General features: G+C 39.1%; 2 protein-coding genes across 2 annotated transcripts; both read right to left on the bottom strand.

Moving 5' to 3' along the window:
- Positions 1 to 244: 244 nt before the first annotated feature.
- On the bottom strand, positions 245 to 9,186 carry atxn7l2a (ataxin 7-like 2a). Its single transcript, XM_056734086.1, is given in 11 exon segments — positions 245 to 534; positions 738 to 1,581; positions 2,969 to 3,090; positions 3,197 to 3,371; positions 3,561 to 3,663; positions 3,666 to 3,771; positions 6,534 to 6,613; positions 6,736 to 6,983; positions 7,081 to 7,405; positions 7,914 to 7,982; positions 9,057 to 9,186. Coding segments are annotated over 11 exon segments (2,220 nt in total). The 3' UTR covers positions 245 to 516.
- An 828-nt stretch (positions 9,187 to 10,014) lies between these two features.
- sypl2a (synaptophysin-like 2a) lies at positions 10,015 to 18,714 on the bottom strand. Its single transcript, XM_056735249.1, has 6 exons — positions 18,511 to 18,714; positions 18,207 to 18,281; positions 13,322 to 13,443; positions 12,185 to 12,380; positions 11,830 to 12,006; positions 10,015 to 11,619 (listed from the first exon to the last, which is right to left on the bottom strand). The coding sequence occupies exons 1-6, from the start codon at positions 18,523 to 18,525 to the stop codon at positions 11,497 to 11,499; spliced, it is 708 nt and encodes a 235-aa protein (XP_056591227.1). The 5' UTR covers positions 18,526 to 18,714; the 3' UTR covers positions 10,015 to 11,496.
- Between the last annotated feature and the right edge of the window lie 301 nt (positions 18,715 to 19,015).

The raw sequence follows: 19,015 nt of genomic DNA, 5'->3' as shown, positions 1-19,015 counted from the left end.
TTGAGAGACGTTTTGACGATTCAGAGACTGTACAAACAAGCGCCAAATACGAAAAAAAAACATGTGTGATGTAGGATATAGTAAGTAATTAATAATAAGTAATGAAATACTTTATGGAGAGAGTCATTTGTACAGTAATCTAATGCCAGGCTTGAATATGTAATTAGTAACTAGTAACAAATTACTTTTTCAAAGTAACTTACCCAACACGGACTTCAACCCATCGAAAAGTGAACACACAGTGCCGAGTATAAAGAATATTTTAATCCATTTTATAAACAACATTTACGTAGCAGCATTATTCAGTAGAATCTGAGGTATTTTCTGAATTCACAGAGAAATTCGCTCCCTCATCTTATTTCATACACATCCACACACACATACATTCATAGTAGCTAAACATGCACGCTCACAAATACACGATTCAAACATCAGGAGTCCTGCGTTCAGTCCTATATGTGTTCATAGGGCTCTCTCTCTCTCTCTCTCTTTTAGTGGCTTGTAAGGCTGGCACTCTCAGTGGTGCAATTTTGGCTGTAAAAAGGGAAAGAGAACAATTAAAACCCATATTTGTCTTTAAACAATATATCACATACGTCTGCAATTACATTTAAAATGTTTGCTACACTACAGCATGTAACATATTGCTTTATAAATGTTATAATAGAAGTATAAAGGACAAAGATGTTTATTATAGGAAAATGATGATCAACACACTAACAGTCATGCTCCCTCACCTTTTGTGTGCTGAGTTTCTTCTCCCCCCCGACAGAGAGCCCCGACCCCTTGCTTTCTTTCCAGGGATAGAAGCCAGAATGAGGCGAGGTGGGCAGCCGGTGGGGTTTGGAAGGAGGAGACGAGCCGCTGTCTTTGCGTTTTTTCCCCAAACCCTTGTGGTCATAGCTGGCCATCCTGCTGTGCAGTCCTGAGTCCACTCCTCGGCTGTGCGGGGCAGCGTCTGGGGGTGAGTGATGGGCCGGAGGGTAAGTCTTTTTGAACGTCCACGAGGGCGACACCTGGGGGTCTGAGGGAGTGAGATGTTGCCGTGGCTTGCTTCCTGGCGAAAGCGAGCCATTGGTATGTCTGTGAGAGGCCGTCGGTGGCGTTTTGCAAACGAGAGGCCGCCCCTTGCCCTGTGCCACGCAGTTTTTGTCCGGGCTGACGGCGTCCGACTCGTCGAAAGAGGCTTTGCGTTTTCGCAGTGCAGCGGCGTCCGCAGAAGACGTCCGCTCTGCTTCCCTGAGACGCGGTTGCGGCTTGGATGGTCGACCGACTGGGTTTTTGGGCCGCCCGGGGCCTGACTGAGTCGGAGCCCGACCGTGTTTACTGGAGGGGGAAGCGGTCGATTGGCCACCCCCAGAGTTCTCTGATTGACTGTATGACTTGCTGGTGGAGGAACTCTGCGGGTTTGGCTCCTTGCCTGGTCCGTGGGAGGAGTAGAAAGAAGTCTTGAGAGAGGTGGGGTTGTGACTTCCTGTCTTCGGTTTGGAATGCTGGGAAATGGAGGAAGGAGAGGCAGGAACAGCGGCAGGCTTGGCTGGGGGACTCTGGGACTGAGAATCGGACGCTTGAGGTATTTTTCTGCGAGGAAGAAAAGGGAAATGAGAGGTCACATACAGCAGTGGGGATCGCATGGCTTTAGTCAAGAGGAAATGGTTTAGTTAGGGACTGAAGTGCTTTGTCAGATAATAGGGATTAACCTTAGATCTACCCGAGAGAATAGAACAACAAGTGGCTCTTATAGTTAAAGGCTCAGAGCACCGGATAAAGTCACTTGCTGTTGAATTTCATAAATGCGACATACAGTGCCCAACAGAACCATATTGCACATCACAACTATATTCTAAGTTTTATCCATTGTGATAAATGATTAAGGGGGTTTGGGCTTTGTGTTAATAATATTTAATCTCCTGTGCAACAAGAAGTCATGACTGGACAACATCATGTTTCTAATCACCTTGCAGTGCTAAGAAAATGTTGAGAATATATACTTGTGAGATATTATACTCATAAGCATTTCTAAGGGTGCCAATAATTGTGACCAGGGTGTATTATAGAAAAACATTTTTTTTCATAATGTGATATTCCCCCCACTTCAAATTGTTTTACTTGAATGAAATGTTGGAATTTTGTAGATTTGTTGGTATAAAAGATCAAAAGGAGAAACAATGCAGATTTATTTGTACAGCCTTCTTTGCTCATATTTACCAAGGGTGCCAATATTAGTGGAGGGCACTGTATGCTACCATTTTATTTCATTCCAAAATAGAAGAGAAAGATTGTTGAATTGTTTTCCGACACTGAAAAGGAAGAAAGTCAAGTTTATTAAATTGATGATAATAGAATAGATATTAACCCATACATTTTTACTATCGGTCGACTTATAATTAAACTTTTTTGTATACTCAACTGTACAAAAATACAATATAATATATAAAAAAATGGCATTATCTACCATTACACGTTAGAATGTATATATATATATTTTTTTATATAAAATAAATAACATGGGTCTTAAAATAATTTCAATGATACAACAAAAATAATTTAAATCATCCTTCTACGGCATCTTTCTCCATGTCTTTGAGTGGGTAAAGTTGCACACAAAAAGGTAGTAAAAAAAATCTATTAATGTATCCATCGATCAATATATCATATCTGTCGGATTGAAACCTTGTGACACCTTAATTGCCATCTTACAGGAAATGAAGAAAAACACTGCGTATCAATTTGGCAAAACCCAAACATGAAGGGTGACCATCATTAATAACAGAGATACCAGGCTTAAATCCATTTCGACGATATGAATTAAAAGTCAATCGATTTTGGCGACAGAACAATCCATTTTTTATGGGAAAAAAAGATGTTTATCATCATTTCCCCATCTTATGACCTAATCATCATCAAAATTTAACAAAAAATAAAGATCCTCAAGTCAAGAAGAATCACTTCAAGAAGCACTTCTTACCTCCAGAGATGGGCACTGAGGTGGTTCTCTACCATGACACTCATGGCGGACCGTAGATGATGCAGCCGTCGATCAAATGTGAAGATGCCGTGGCCCAAAGAATGACTCCCAAACGAACAAAGCTGTGGAAGAATCGGCACATTTAAACGTGGCAATACAAAGCATTATTGCCTCACTACTATAGTAAGAGTAAAGCTGTGCGACACAGTCTATAATTTTCGGACATACCGCTGCTGGTTTGGGATGCCATGGAGTCGAGTGCCAGTCTGCCAGGTCGTCGTTTGCCTCTGCTTCACTCTCCTCACCTGAGATGTGGGCCTGGGCGAGAGGAGAGTGAGGCCATGCGCTCTCATCATCAAGATGGGGATTCTCGTCCTCTATACTGTCCGATACTATCTGCATTCTGCCAGATTGAAACAAACAAAGTTAATGGATACAGATGACATCCATCAGTGACTGAATTCGAAAATTGTGCTTTGGTAGCAATTACACAAAATCAAATTACTGGCAAACTGTAAACTACATACACCTGGACCACAAGCTTCGATTGAACATTCACATCTTCTTGAGTATTTCTAAATGTAAAAATTACCTGAACGCGGGGCTATTTGTAAGAGGTCTCCGGCATAGAGGCGGTGCGGGTGTATCTCTGGGAGGTTCTGGGCTTGGGGACTGAGCAGATGAACCCTCGGGGCCTGAGAAACTCGTTCACGAGCCTTAGAACTCATCTTGAGCTCTGCCACCAGCTGGTCGAAGTTTTTACTCCTGCCCTGGACCTTTCTCCGCTGATGGATGGAATGAATCTGGTGGGCAAACGTTTGTAGTTTTTAACAGAATTCACACTTTAGAATTCAGATCTTTCTCTGATGAATTACATCATTCGTAAAACATATTATATCTGATGTCAACTGAACAACAGAGGCTGATGGGCTTTCATTGTGGATTCAACTGGTTTCGGCTTTTGTAGAATGTTAAACACATGAATAATTTAGGGTTCAAATGAAAGCTGTTAACGCTGATGAATGCACAGGACAAAAAATGTGTTATTCTTGCAATACGCTCCAACAACCAAGTCCACGTACTGTAACCAGGAGGTGCGAGCGTCCTGGATTTTCCGCTTTATTAAGTAGGACAAGTTCTACTGTCATAACATGAGATCCGGGGTTAAAAAGCAGGCTTTTGCAAGAAAACTTAGCCCTTTTCATACTGAGATTCTGGAAAATATACGCAAAATTTCTCCATGAACTTGTCCCGGGATCGTTAGATTTTTTCATTCACACTGCCAGTGATTTTCTCTAATCTGCGCGTGCGTTCACAAAGACGCGTGATGTAATATACTACAATGTAATGCAATTTTTTTTCAAAAAATTAGTGCTGATCACAGTGAAAGAGATGTTTTTAGGTGGCTAAATAGCGCAATTCGTTGTTATTACTGCCTTCCTTTATTATATGCCTAAATAATCTCTCTTTTTTTGTTATTATTCCATAGCATTTATTGTTGCTTATTGGAAATTACAAAGTTTTTTATATTGGTAAATGCAGAACAACGAAGAGCATTGAGGCACAAGAACGCAAGGTAGGATATAGCCCAACGAGATTAAGATAAATATAAGTGTCATATGTGTCATATAAATGTCATATGAAAATAAATAAAAGAAAATTGTTGAGGCTGCAAATTTGCACCCTTTATGAAATATATAACGGAACGCTAAGATGTAAACATATGATAAATGGGATACAAAAGCGCATGCTATAAAATGTTTTCAGTAATACGATGTACAAAAATTTGAGTTTAATAATAAGTTTAATGTTTTATTAACAAAGTTTGAGAAACGATTTCTAGCATTTCGATTTATTTCGGAATAAGCTCAAGCAGATCGAATGAAAACCCCGTTAATAAAGCATATTGCAAATAATGCAAAAAAATTTACATTTAGGTTCGTATACGATCATCACGTTTTTGTTGAAAACCTCTTTCTTGAATCACTTTTCGGATCAATCAGGGATGCGTTTGCTGTCACACAGAAAGCACTCTGGCAATTTTCTGGATCAGCGGTCTGTGTGAATGGAGTTAAAGTGAATCGGTTCATAAGCAAGAAATAACGTACGTAAATAGGGCGTCAGCCATTATTCTGTATATTCTCTTAAACCTTGGTGAACACATCTTTAGTAATTGGTCGGTTTTCACAAGTGCGGTGCACTCCCAATAACAAGCCACACAGACCACGTATAGACAGTTTCATAGGATGCACGCACCTGGCCTGAAATTCACTGAAGTTATGTCGTTGTTTGGGAAACGCACCCCTGGCTAGTAATATAACAATTTATTTTACATTTAATTTGTATTTATAAATGATTTATGTACGCATAAAGAAATATGTAGGATTGTTTGATTTTTCAAAATTATAGAAAAATTATAAAAAAATACAATAAAATAGATATTCATATTATTCATTTTTTATTAGTTGTTTAAATTAAAACTACTCAACAGTTATTGATTATATGCGGAGGTCTACCGGAAAATTAGTTAGAAACGGTCTATGGTTAATATGTTAATATGTTAAATCACATTTATGGGAAAAGGGTGCCTTTCATGTTTGGAAAATATTTACTAAAAAATAAATATCTATCATGCATGAAAAAAAAATATATAGAAATGTGTGAGGTTGACAAAAAAAAGGCCCAACGAACCACTGACACCGTACCAGGATTACTGAATATTTTGATATCCGTCTGTACAGTATTTTACTTCTGGTATTAACCATTTCCAATCCACTTGGCTACAATGGCTGTTTACTGTTTTCTTCTGTCACCGATTAAACAGAAACCTGAAGAAAAGCAGTGCTTCACAAACGAACAGAGGCTTTTCCTGTAATCCCTTCCCCACTTCCTGTCAGTCATGTCCGTGCTACTTCCTGTCTCTTTTTAAAGACCAGGGCTGCATCCGAAATCGCATACTGTGACTGTATGTAGTGACTTAGATTAAGAATCTACCTTTCGGATGTTAAAACAGTACATTCTATATAGTTTGAGTGAGAGTACTAAGAATATATTTCTGACATACTGCGTCCGCCATGTTTTATGGTCATGTGACCCGCATTCTCTTTGACCTATGACCTATTAACAACATCCTACAGGAGAGCGTTTATGAAAACATAATTTGAAGCACTTGCATTAAAAACGGACGTCCGCCTTAAAGTTTCCCGCTATATTTATTTGATTTACTTTTGAAATTTGACTGTTGCTCAGCTCCTGTGGCATCGTGGGATAGAAAAGTGTCCTTCCGATCCACACTCACGAATCTCAGCGGAGTAGTAGACCAATCTGGGTATTTCTCTCCTACTGTTTTTTACATACTGAGGTTTTGCAAATGCTTTTCATGAATCATACTCATTATCACCTTCTATATAGTAAGGAAGCGATTTCTGAAGCAGCCCAAAACTTGCATCCATCAGAAAGGCTTCAGCACTGAAATCTTGTTTCCATTAAACAGCTGTTGTAAGATCTTCATTTCTCACAGAGAACAGATGAAAGTTATATGACGTGGACGTGTTGCTCAACTCACATTGCAGGTCAGAAGTCGAGTACACACTTTTTTTCTCTCGGGGTCCATCACACCACAGTGCCTGTCAAGGTCACATTTTTCTGTGGAAGAGAGACGTTTTCACCATTATTTTGTTTTACAGATCAGAACATTCCGGCATCACTTGTATGGTATATTAGGAAATTCTTTAAGAACTACAAATGTAGTGTCAGCTTGGACTTACTGGGGATCTTGTATGTCCGTGGTCCACGGGGGTGCCCAGAGATGTTGGAGGCAGAGGTTGCCTCCCCTTTCTGGGACTGGGGTCTTTCAGACGAAGGTGGCCGACTGGGCGAACGTCCTTCGTGTGGCCATGGGGGGTCTCTGTGAGTGGGGGAAGGGGAGGTCCGTGGGGGTTCAATGGGTGGAGGCGGCTTAAAAACTGACGATTCTGAATGACCCGAGTTGGTGGTCTTTTCCAAAGAAGAGTGCCTAAATGGACGAAAAACATATACGAGTGCAATTCGTCACCTCAATCGTTCACCTTGATATATTTTAAGCGCAGAACAAAAACACACATCAATCTTACCAAACTCCATCTTTGGGAGGCTTTGAGTGTCTGAACTGCGGCGGCGTGGAGGGAGACTGCGGCGACGCCCGCGGGGGCCCGACATTCTGGTTCCTCCCACTCCAGGAAGAGGTTCCGTGGGAGGGCGGAGTGTGACCGTGGCGGGGTTTCGGCTGCTGAGGTGGAGGTGGGGTGGAGCGCAGGTGTGCATAGTGCTTACCCAGAGGGCCGTGTCTCCTCTCGCAATGCTTCTCGAACGCTTGAGGCTTCACCACCTGACTGCAGTGGCCACACACGACCAGGTAGAAATCATCGTGTCCGGGAAAGTGACCGAAGATGGACATGTCTGCAAATCACACAACGTGTGGGCCTTTAAGATGCGTCTTGCGCCACCCCACGCCCAATTATACGTTATCCTAAGACGCCAACGTGATGTCTGCAGAACTAAAAAACTGACCTTTCAATAACATTTCTGAACGGGAAGTTTCCGGTGTTCAACATCCAAATGCATTTTTACGGATACAAAAACATATGTTAAGGTAAAGTTCACCCAAAAATGCAAATTCTGTCCTCATCTACGGAGTACGTTCTTCAGCAGAACACGAAAAGGATATTTTAAAGAAAGTTGGAAACCGAAAATAGGGGGTTCCCATTAATTTGCATTGGTTTTTAGGTCTATACAATAGAAGTGAATAGGTGCTGTCGTTGTTCGGTATCTTTCTTCGTGTTCTGCAGAATAAAATAAGTCATACACGTTTGAAGTGACACGAGGGCGAGTTAACAGTGATTTTTGGGTGAACCGTTCCTTTAACACTTCCTGTGTCTCCATAAATTTAAAGATATATAATACACACCCTCCTTCCGCAATGTCATGGTTTCCGCCGCTTTCTTGCCATTCTTGCTGTATTCATCTGCATCACAGCCTACAATATATAAATTAAAGCATGCGTTATTATTAAAAAACATATTTATTTTAATTTACCGTACGCTGTCATTATATCAGAACAGATATGCTGTTCAGTGATTCTTCAAAAGGTAAGTTATTCCTCAACCACCCAAGAGGGTGTGTCTTCTCCAATACCTTTCAGTATAGGTTTGTTTGACCAAATTATTCGTTTTAGAAAATGAAAAGCAGTATTTCTTTAGGTTGGGAATGTGTAGCACATCAGACTGAAACACACTATAATGGGTTAACGCTGTTCAACAGTGGATTTATTACAGTAAAATACTGATTTCTATAACCACATATTTTAAATGTAAATGTTCTGCTCATCTGTGAACCTCAAGCAGTTATGTGGGTGGGGCCAAAATAAAACTGTCCCCGCGAATAATCCACAAACTGATCATTAAAAGTATCACCCGCCACCGGGGTCATAGTGCTCCATACGGGCTGATTTAAACTGTGAGACAATAAGAACGCGGAACACGTTCCGTTATGACGACACCGATCTGTATGTTAGATCTTCAGGGGAAGACGGAGCCATAACGAGCGGTTATTCTCATCTGTGACCCAGACGATCGAGCGATTGTTATTTTAAAAGGGGCTCACGAGAGCTTTTGCCCATTTAACATGGTAACAACACCGTCAAACTCCTCCTTCATGTCCACCAGCACCGGCGTCTATTAAACATCAGTGGCTGGCAAGTAATGGAGAACCAGAAAGTTATTTCTTGCACACTTTCTTGCATAAATGTCATCGGTGACTGTTCATCTCTAGGTGGTTGAGCTGAATGCACTGTGAGAAAAGTGTCCTTATCGTTTATCCAAAACTCACGGGGATATTCATAAACCTGTTTTTAAAGAAGATGAAGAATAGAGTCCAGTAGCTGCGAGAGAGAGCGCGCAGGCGCGTAACCCGGCCGGCACTAGGACCCGTCCGGTTCTTTGTTTGGGTAACATGGTTCGGGATGCCGTGCCTTTTCCACGGAAAATAAAGCACATCCGCGAGACTTTTTGGTGGAGGATCGCGAAATACGGCAGACGAAGTGCTCACTCACCCCCCGATGCTGTCGGGTTGGCCCGTTCCGTCCAGTCGCTCCAGCTTTGGCCCACGAAATCATCGAGACAAGGCACCCGCCGTTCCAGAGCAGCCATTACTTTAACTGCGCGTTCACGCACCGCCATCATCACTGCGCGGCAAAGCGTTGACGTCACATTACGCGTGCCCGCGAGCAGAGGGAGACCTGCGTGCGCGCGCACTTATTACGTACAACATTTTTACGGAGTTAAAATCTTATGGAAAATTATTTTAACTATACGGATGTAGCTTATTATTATCCGCTTTTATTGTGAACTTTTTATTTTCAACAATACATAAATAATAACAACATTAGTGTCATTTGCGCTTCCATGACTGTTGTGTTTTCACTGTAAAGACAATGCACAAACCGCACACAAAACTAGCAGTAAATTGATAGTGAATACAACAGTGAGGAGAACATTTTAATCACATCTGATTAATCGGCATTATGATATATTTTGGTCTTATTTCACATCCTGTTTTGAATGCAAATACTATAGGGATGTCCGATTCTATTAAGGCACTCAGAATCAAAGGTTTAAATAATTATATCGTAATCTTAATGGTCTTACATGTTGTAGTGTATTTGTTAAATATAATTTCGTACTTTTATCTTTTTGGTGAAACATCACACAAATGTTTGTCAGTTTTCATCCAAAGACCCCCCAAGTCCATTTACGCCTTTCAACGGTACTGTGAACAAATACCACATTCATTGTTTTAATCTTGACGGTGGGTAACTTCTCCTTCTCCAATGCACGGATTCAAGAAAGAATGTTTTATTTCCAAAAACTTTGATTTGACATTTTCTGATTCCAAAAAACTACGTGAAAGTGGTGGAATTCAGTAGATCTATATTACCATGACAACAGTACCCCCTAGTGGTTACTGTGTAAACCCCAGCCTTCTGGAAATAAATCACGACCAACCCAGTATTTACACATCTCGTCTTTAATACAAACTAAAGCTGCGAACACCCTTGGTAGAGAAGTTTTTTCAACCGAGCGCAGCATAAAGACACAAACAAACACAAAACGTGGGCCTATATTTTCCACATGTCATATCGAAATGGAAAAAAATGGCAGTTCTTCCAAAAATGTATCAAGTTGGCATGTGACTTTAAAATATACTATTATAAGATTTACTAGAATTTTGTTGGTTTAAATATTTTCACCTTTAATCACAACCTAACTATCATTCATAATGTCTGATATCATTTATATTAATTTATTAATTAAGTGAATGCGTTGTTATTTTTAGATGGGCACTATATACTCAAATCAGATGATTAAAACAAATTATTCTATATACCAAATTATTTTCTATACAGACAGACTTTACAATGTAATGATGATGCTAATAGTATAACATTTAACTGAATTCGCTCACATTTTTTGATTGACCCAAAGTAAAAAAAACCACCAAGCTAAAATTAAGGTGAAAAAACATGACAGAGATGCAAATCATTAAATGACTTTCAGCCACGCGATTCATTTACAATGTCAAGTCAAAAAAGATCCAAATACAAAATAATGACATCACTACTTCATACAGAAGAAAAAAAAATCTGAACAATGACTAGTGTTTACGGTTTACATATTCAAAACTGAATAATAGCCTTTGGTAAAGTAACTTCCGATCAAATTCCACTAAGGACCAAAGACGTAAATCAAAGAATTCACTCAAACATTAAAAAGTTACAAAGCAAGTTTTCAAAAAGACATGTTCAGTCCTTCTCTGACAAATACATGGTAACTTAGATGTGTTTTGGATGTGCAAAAACATCCTATCGTGTCAATGTAAAGGCACTTTACCAAATAAATAGTTCTTAAAAACTAAGGAAAGACGTAAATATCTGAAACAAGATATTAGTGTGTGAGTGTTTTAAGTGCTCCGAGACAAAACATTCCATCAGAGCTGTAAAACATAATGCCTGTTTCTCATGAGGTCTGATTGTGAAGGAGAAATGTCAATATTTTTGTATAATCGTAGGTCATCTTTGTACCCAATTAAATACATTCATACAAAACTAATAACCATGAGTTCGCACTGTCCATCAACTTTGTATTTGCAAATGTAGCAGAATTTTAAACACTTGCTTGAATTAAAAATTTGGGTTTCTTTTTTGTCATTGCATAACATGACCTACCTGAAAACATTTGCTTCTGTCAGTGCCATCAAAACAGACACTAAAGCGTCAGTGAAACTATCATAAAAAAAGAAAAAACAGTGGGTGAAATGAGACGTAAATTCAGCTTATAGCATTTATAATGTAGTGAACTGCAATTTGTGAAGCTAGAAATAAAGCCTTTGCAACTGATAGTGTAGTTTCTCTTGACACGTCAACATAAACACACTGTAGGGTCCTCTGCTTTCTGAATGACTCACGAGGAGAGGAACGAGCTGTGTTTGTCTAACTAAGAGCTTGAAACTCCATGCTCGTCGCCGACTGGTGGATTAGGAGGCTTATGAAATGGAGTTTCCTTGTAGATAAACCAGCAGTTCCCTGCCCACAATATGAGGTTTAGGAATCCAAAAAGCTAGGTGCAGAAAGAGAAAATAACATTGAATTTTTATTTGCAGACGTTAAATGGATTGTTATGTTTCGCAAAGAGCAATGCCAAAGAGTATACTTGGAAGAACAAAATTTGCCCCAATGAATTGTAAAACTTTGTATCTGTGTAAGCATTAACTAGGTTTAATCAAAGAAGTATGAGAAAAACTCCAGTATAGTTCATAAACTTGCTTACCACAGAAGCATTGAGACGGCCCATGTAAGGGTGGTTTAATACATGGCAGAGATTTGGAGGACAGGCTGTTACTAGGTGGTTGGGATCAGTGGCATACTTCACATCCGTTAGACCTTTTCCCCAGGCCGAAGATGAGACCAACCATAAGAAAGCAAAGATTCCGGTCACAATCAGATCCTTGAAACAAACAGAAGAATGTTTGACACGAATCACAGTACAACTGATATACTTTAAACATGTCTGTCAAACTCTATGTGACAAACAGACTGAAGTCGTGTGTTGGAATATTTCTGAAATGGCGCTTTTTTGTCAGCATCTTTTGGAGCTTTTTTTTGGAGTGTTTTGACATACTTACAATGATCGGGCCACGGTTAGATTCTCTATAGAGCTGCTGATAGCCCACATACATGACAAGAGTGAAAGTACAGTACAGGAAGCCGAAGACTCCCACACAGACGAAGAACTCAGCCGAGGACGAGAAATCTCCCTGCATGTACGTCTTGTTTGTGCCGTTATGGCAATTAGGGATGTAATATGGTGAACTCTGAAGCCTAGTAAATACAAGTCATGTTTACAATGAACTTATCAACAAACAAACAAATTGAATTCTCTCTTCATTTCTTTATATTTGATTGTATTTTGACTCTTAAATGTACCAATAAAAACTTGTTTATGTGTAGAGGGTGAAAAAATAAGTTTCATTTTTGTAACCTGTAAAAGTTATTGTAACATTATTACACGGCTCGTTGGAATGCTTGACTCTGGTTGGCTAGTCTCGACATTTGCAGGTTCGTTATTCCCAGATAACAAACTCAAAACTAAAAGCACACCGTAACCCTGATGCAGCGAATCATTTTGTCAGGTTTTTTTGTCTTTTCATAATATAAATTTACAAATGATTAAACCAATTTGCCTGATCGTGACATTTAAATGTCATTTTTAACCTTAAAACCGAAATGTGGTTAATCTCCATTCCGTAAAAATGAGCAAATAAGATATTTCAAATTCACATTTCATGTCCAATTTTTTATTCATGTGCCAAGTAGCCGTGTAATAAGGGGGATAATGTACAGGCAGCCAGCTGTTATCAAGAAATAAGCCCCTTCAGTGTTCTATAAGAACCTCGGTTTCACGTCGAGTCCTGATCACACTGTCGGGGCTCATTTCTGTCATAACAACCGGCTGCCTGTACATTAACCCTTTCATATTAAAGAGGCAATTCAGATAAAAATGTAAATGCTTTCATCATTTTTTTCCCCTCTTATTTCATTCGAAACCTGTATGACTTGCCTACTTCTGCAGAACACAAAAGAAAACATTGTCCCCCACTGACTTCCGCTGTATAGACACATTTCTCAAAATATCTGATTTTGTGTTCAACAGAGAAAGTTACATCCAGGTTTGAACTGCATGACGGTGAATAAAAGACAGAATATTTTTGTCTGACAGAGAGGAAAGAAAAGTATATGTAAGAGAAATGTGTTCATTTTACCTAAACGGATAGGCAAACTGAGCAGTCACGGGTTGAGCAATACTTTCACCCCCACAGGTTATGCTGAAGACACTGGATCCAACATAACCACCAGTGGTGGCAAAGGCACATATGGTGAAAACCTAAAAATACAAATATCATCAGAACCATCACACGTCATCTCTATAGTATTTTACAATTAGAGACCTTGGCATGCATGAGAAATAACATTTGTAATGTCATCATTACTGTTAAAATTTACACATTTCAAGACTATAGTTCATCCATACCTGTACTGTCAGTCACATATAATTAAAGAGGTAGGTTATACTGAAAGTTTTGAAACCAATCCACATTTATATTTATGCATTTGGGAGACCCTTTTATCTAAAGCAATTTACATTGCATTATCTTACACGTTTTTTTCTACATATGTGCAATCCCCTGGGATCGAACCCACCACCTTCGCGTTGTTAGCACCATGCTCTTACCACTGAGCTACAGGAAAGAGCGTGTATAGCTACAGGTGTCCAAATACTGAAGAAATACAGTATATTATGTTATATTATATTATATATATATTCAATGCACAATTCAATTGACATTTGAGTTGCTTTGGATGAACGTGTCTGCCAAATGTAAATGAACATTCATTCATTCATTCATTCATGTAAACCTAGTTAGTTAAATACGAACTCTGCGTGGCAAAATTAACTGTATGCATATGCCTTCTCTTAGGCCACGTGTACACAATGAAAAACTGAAAAGTATTTCATTTGTGTTTTTGAAAAGTTTCACTACACATGACCGCGTTATCAAAAATACTTTCTGCATTTACACAGATCCAGGAATACGAATAAAAAGGCTGTAGTATGCAAGCCAGGACAGTGGATGGCGATGTTGTTGTGTAAAGAAACACGACATTCCTCGGCACATACACATGCATAGCTTTAAGCCAAAAGTGCATTTTAACACCGTTGGTTGGCGTATATATGTGTTTAAAGTCTGCCGAATGTTAATAATGTGTCTCCGCTGGTCTAATTGGTGCAGCAAATCCACATTTTGCTGGGGAACAATAATAAATAGTCGAGCAGCGAGAGCTCTCTTTAATGGAACCGGCCATATTGTTTTGGCTAACCTCGTCTGACTGAGCGCATAATACGCATGTGCATGACGTCGCCGTTTTCAAAAAGTTCCGTCTTGCAGTTTACATGGAAACGAAAATAGTGGCGTTTCCAAAAAGTTGCACTTTGAGACCCGTTTTCAATAGTTAGCATTTTCAGTCCCCCAAAACTCTGTTTCTGTCTTAACCAAACGGCCAATATGTATAAAAAAATTCTGAAAACTCGTCATATAAACAGCCCATAGACAACCGCTACATCTGTAAAAGATCCTCCGACGTGTTTTCCCAGCTCTCCTACACTCACGGTTTCATCTGCTGACTCAAACACATCCTGGCGTGTGGTCTGCTGTTTCCCTCTCACAAGAGCCTCACTTCCCCAGCGGAAGCGGCTTCAGAAGACACTTCAGTAGCACAGTTCGGATTTACAGATCGATTTAGATTCTGTGAACGGCAAGCACTTTCTCAGACAAGGTGAATGTGTTACACTGGTTTAGTGAAGCAATGATGATACAAGACAGACACTTTTAAGAAGGCCACGGTGTGAAAACAAAAGAACATTCTGGACCTTGGATTGAGGAACTGACTGTGGGTACATACGGGTAAATGCTTCACCCATATAGGGTGTGTTCACCTAAATAATGACATCATTCGCTCAACCTTGTGTCATTCATTTACAGTTTTGTATTTGGTGGGTGCTTTTAACCAAAGTGACTTTTGAGCTATACATTATTTTTTAAATCAGCATGTGTGTTTCCTGGGATTGGAACCTGAGGTCTTTGCACCAGTCAAGCAATGATTAACCAATAGAATTGACAGGAACATCTCTTATTCCAAACCTGGGAAAATATTGCAAAAATAAATTTATTTTAATCTATATGGTGAAAGTGAATTTGAAGGGTAATTTTCCATACAGATTTGGAAAGACATGGGTGTGTATAATAATGATGGATTGAGAACTCGGTCATCATTTACTCACCCTCAGATTGTTGCAAACCTATACAAATTTCTATGTTCTGCTGAACACAAAGAAAGATATTACCAAACAGAGATCTCATCCCCCATTTACTGCCATAATAGGGAAAATAAATACTATGGCCGATCAATCGGGGATGAGGTCTGTTTGGTTACTGACATTCTTCCAAATATCTTCCTTTGTGATTACCAGAAGAAAGATGTTTATACAGATTTGTAACAATCTGAGGGTCATTAAACGATGACAGAATTTTTGGCTGAACACTCTATTCACAGCCTACGCAAGTAAAATTAAAACACGCATATTAAAACTACTGGTAGTTCACCATGATAATGATTAACCTTCTTTTACATTGAAGCTACACATTAAAGAATTCCAAGGATTTGCTCTGGGATGCAGAACTTTCCTTCACAGACCCTTGCAGGAGACTGACTAAGACGATGTTGCATTATAACAGTGTAAAGTAAACCCAAAATACATCTAGCAATAAGAGAAGGTTGTGCTTAATTTTGGGGTGAAATGTGAACCAGATATACAGTACATCATCATAGCTTTCATGAGATTCACTCCGAATACCCCAAGCTATTTATCTATATATATCTTTACATCTATATATATCAGATATCTGATCCTCTGTAAGGCGTTGGTCTGTGTGGTACCTCAAAAATGATTCCAAAAATAGTCTTACATTTTAGTTGCCATACAAATAAGTCACTTGTCTTTCCATCTAAAGAGAGTTTATTTTATTTCTTTTGAACTACAAATACTTATAACGCAATTAAACATTCATATCTAAATAGAGAAATACAAGCATGTCCACAAAACACCTGCAGTCTGGGTATAATATAAATGAGATTGGCCATTTCCGGAGCAGAGCAACCCAAGTAAGGGTGCCTGGCACAAACAGAAGCACATGGTGAGCTGGAACCACGTTCACGAGAGAATGTGCACCTACATGCGGCGTGTGACTCATAGGGAGGTCCTTTGTTTGAATGAACCGTTCCTGTCACTATTGTCGTTCTGATCTGTGCAAAGTTTACCTGGTATAGGCCAAAACTTCCTCTCTCCATTGTAAACTTATTACAAGGATGTTGAAGATGTTCTGGTTAAAAAGCAAAAACATCACTACACACACGCTGACTCGGCTGGGAGTGGCTGACATTCTTGCTCTAACAGTAAATAATGCATCTAACTGCCGTTTCCTGTCGATTTTATGTTACTCAGGGCATTCTCTTGAAAAACTGCTAATGAAGGGATATAAACCATATCCTCCTCCACAGAGGCCAGCACTGTCACATGACTGACTCCAGACCTGTTACACCTTGCAGAGAGATGCGTGAAAGTGGATCAAGGGTTGAGGTGGACTATACTCATAGGTTTAAACTGTAACCGCACAACATGACATGCAAAACGTTTTCCATAATGTATACCTTATACACATAAAAAAAGATGAATCCACTCTTTTTATATGTCTTTCCACAGATAACCAGCAGAGACTAAGCAGCTAGAAGTTTCATTGCCCACCATACAATTGAAACAAAACAACACACTGTTGTGTCAAATTGCACCTTTTCTTTTGTCTAAAGCTTTTCTTTCCCAAAATGCATTGCAGTTGTGTGAGAAATGATGACGACTACACAAGGCAAAAGTGTGTGCAAAGTGTAGAAGTTCTGAAATACCTGTTTGGTGAGTAAGAAAAACATAGGCCACGTTTTCCAAAACTCTCCAAATTAACAAAAATACTGTCAATGGGATACCACTTTAGTCTGCAGATGTCTATTAACATCATACATTTTTTGTTAACACAGCTGGCATCCTTTTTCTGTAGACATACAACATCACATCTATAAATGCCACGGCTTCTATTCAGCACTGTTGGGTATTTTATGACTGCTAAATAGCCCGCAGGTAACACCGTATCAATTATTAACGCTGACATTTGCGGCTGTTAGCATACACATCTGGATTTATAAACTCAACAAATAGATAGTATCTCGATCTCCGTCTACTGCTTCTGAGAACAGAGAGCAACCTAAAATAGTGCATGATGCCACAAGTACCAAAGCAAGTTCATAAATTGGCAAAATCGAAAACATTTTGATACTACTTTAATATAAAGACACATGCCCATTTATAAGGCAACACAATAACACACAGCAGAGAAAACTTAACTTACTTGAATTAAATAATTAGATAAAAGGGTTCAGTTTGCCATGTTTTGATCTCTTTGTAGATTAATAGCGTCTTGACAATGACTCAAGGCCTAGCCAACAACAACAAACCCTACACATATGTGTGTTTTATGTACGGCCTGTAGCTTTCCTTTTGTTTGTAATGGTATATATAGTATTGGTCTAAAGTCCATTATAGGAGTCTTCTGAAAGCGCATACTGCAAACAGGACTATCTTGGTTGCTGCTGCCGTTGGCAATGTAAACACGAGTTACTTCTCACAGGGTCTGTCGGGAAGGCAGGACATGTATAAATTTGCATCTACATTTGTATGTTTAAAAGGATTTCCACCGCACGAACGAATGTTAGTTATGACTCAAAGATGGGAGTAATGAAAAGATCATTTTTAAGTCCATTATAATGCACGTTTGCTCCTAGATGTAAATAAAACTACGACATGGGTGTTGCCCCGTATTGACATAGCAGCACCATGTGCGACCTCATCGTTTGATCAAACACAATTACAGAAGAATAAATACAACAAAACGCATCAGCGATGTTACATTGTTGCAACTGTCATAATGAAAGTTCTTATTAAAGATACAATGTAACATTAAAGTTTTAAACGTTGTAACTCACCCACTCCAACAGTCGGATAAACCCCAGTGGCTCTTTCAGGGGACCCAGATCAAGACTAAAACCCGACAAGACTTTCTGCAGAAAAAGAAAAGAAAACTCGTTTAATCCTCGATCTTTATTTTCTCGCAAATGCCACTCCTTACTCAACGTGTCCTTGACGAACATCGATGGAAAACTCGCAGTAATGACTTAGATTGTTACGCGTTTGAGATCAGATCGAGTTAGTTCAACTCCAGGAGGATTTACTGAGGAGTGCTGAACTGACAAACAAACTTCAATGGCGAGTGGATTTTTTCTTTATTACCTGCACGATTTCCATGTTTAGTGTTTTCCAATGTGTTCGCTGGGAGCTAAGAGGTCGATTCCGGTCAGAGGGTCCGATTTCTTTATCAACGAAACAAAAATACAAGAAAGAATGACACGCAAGGACATGTGTTGTGTGGAAAAGCGAGGACGAATGTCGACAAACTTGTCAAACTTTCTACAGCGAAACACGTGACTTAGAACTTTCTCTTAAAGTGACAGGCACGGTTAAACGAAATAGGCTCGTTGGATTTCACAATAAAAAGCAACAGGAATAACTTGAAAATAAATAAGTGAATAAAACCGTATTTTTTTTTAAAATACAATATAAACCACACATGACAACGCAACATACACGAATGAATAATCGAGCATGACAGATTAAATAACTCTTCAACTTGGAAAATACTATACATAAAGCAACGTTTTAGTCAATTGTAACAAACAGTAGATTGTTTTCCACAGATAGAAATATTAAATTATTCTTTAATATTAATTATGAACAG

This window comes from Triplophysa dalaica, chromosome 21 (genome assembly GCF_015846415.1).
Source record: "Triplophysa dalaica isolate WHDGS20190420 chromosome 21, ASM1584641v1, whole genome shotgun sequence".
Classification (NCBI taxonomy): domain Eukaryota; kingdom Metazoa; phylum Chordata; class Actinopteri; order Cypriniformes; family Nemacheilidae; genus Triplophysa; species Triplophysa dalaica.
This window is presented reverse-complemented; position numbering and strand designations above follow the sequence as displayed.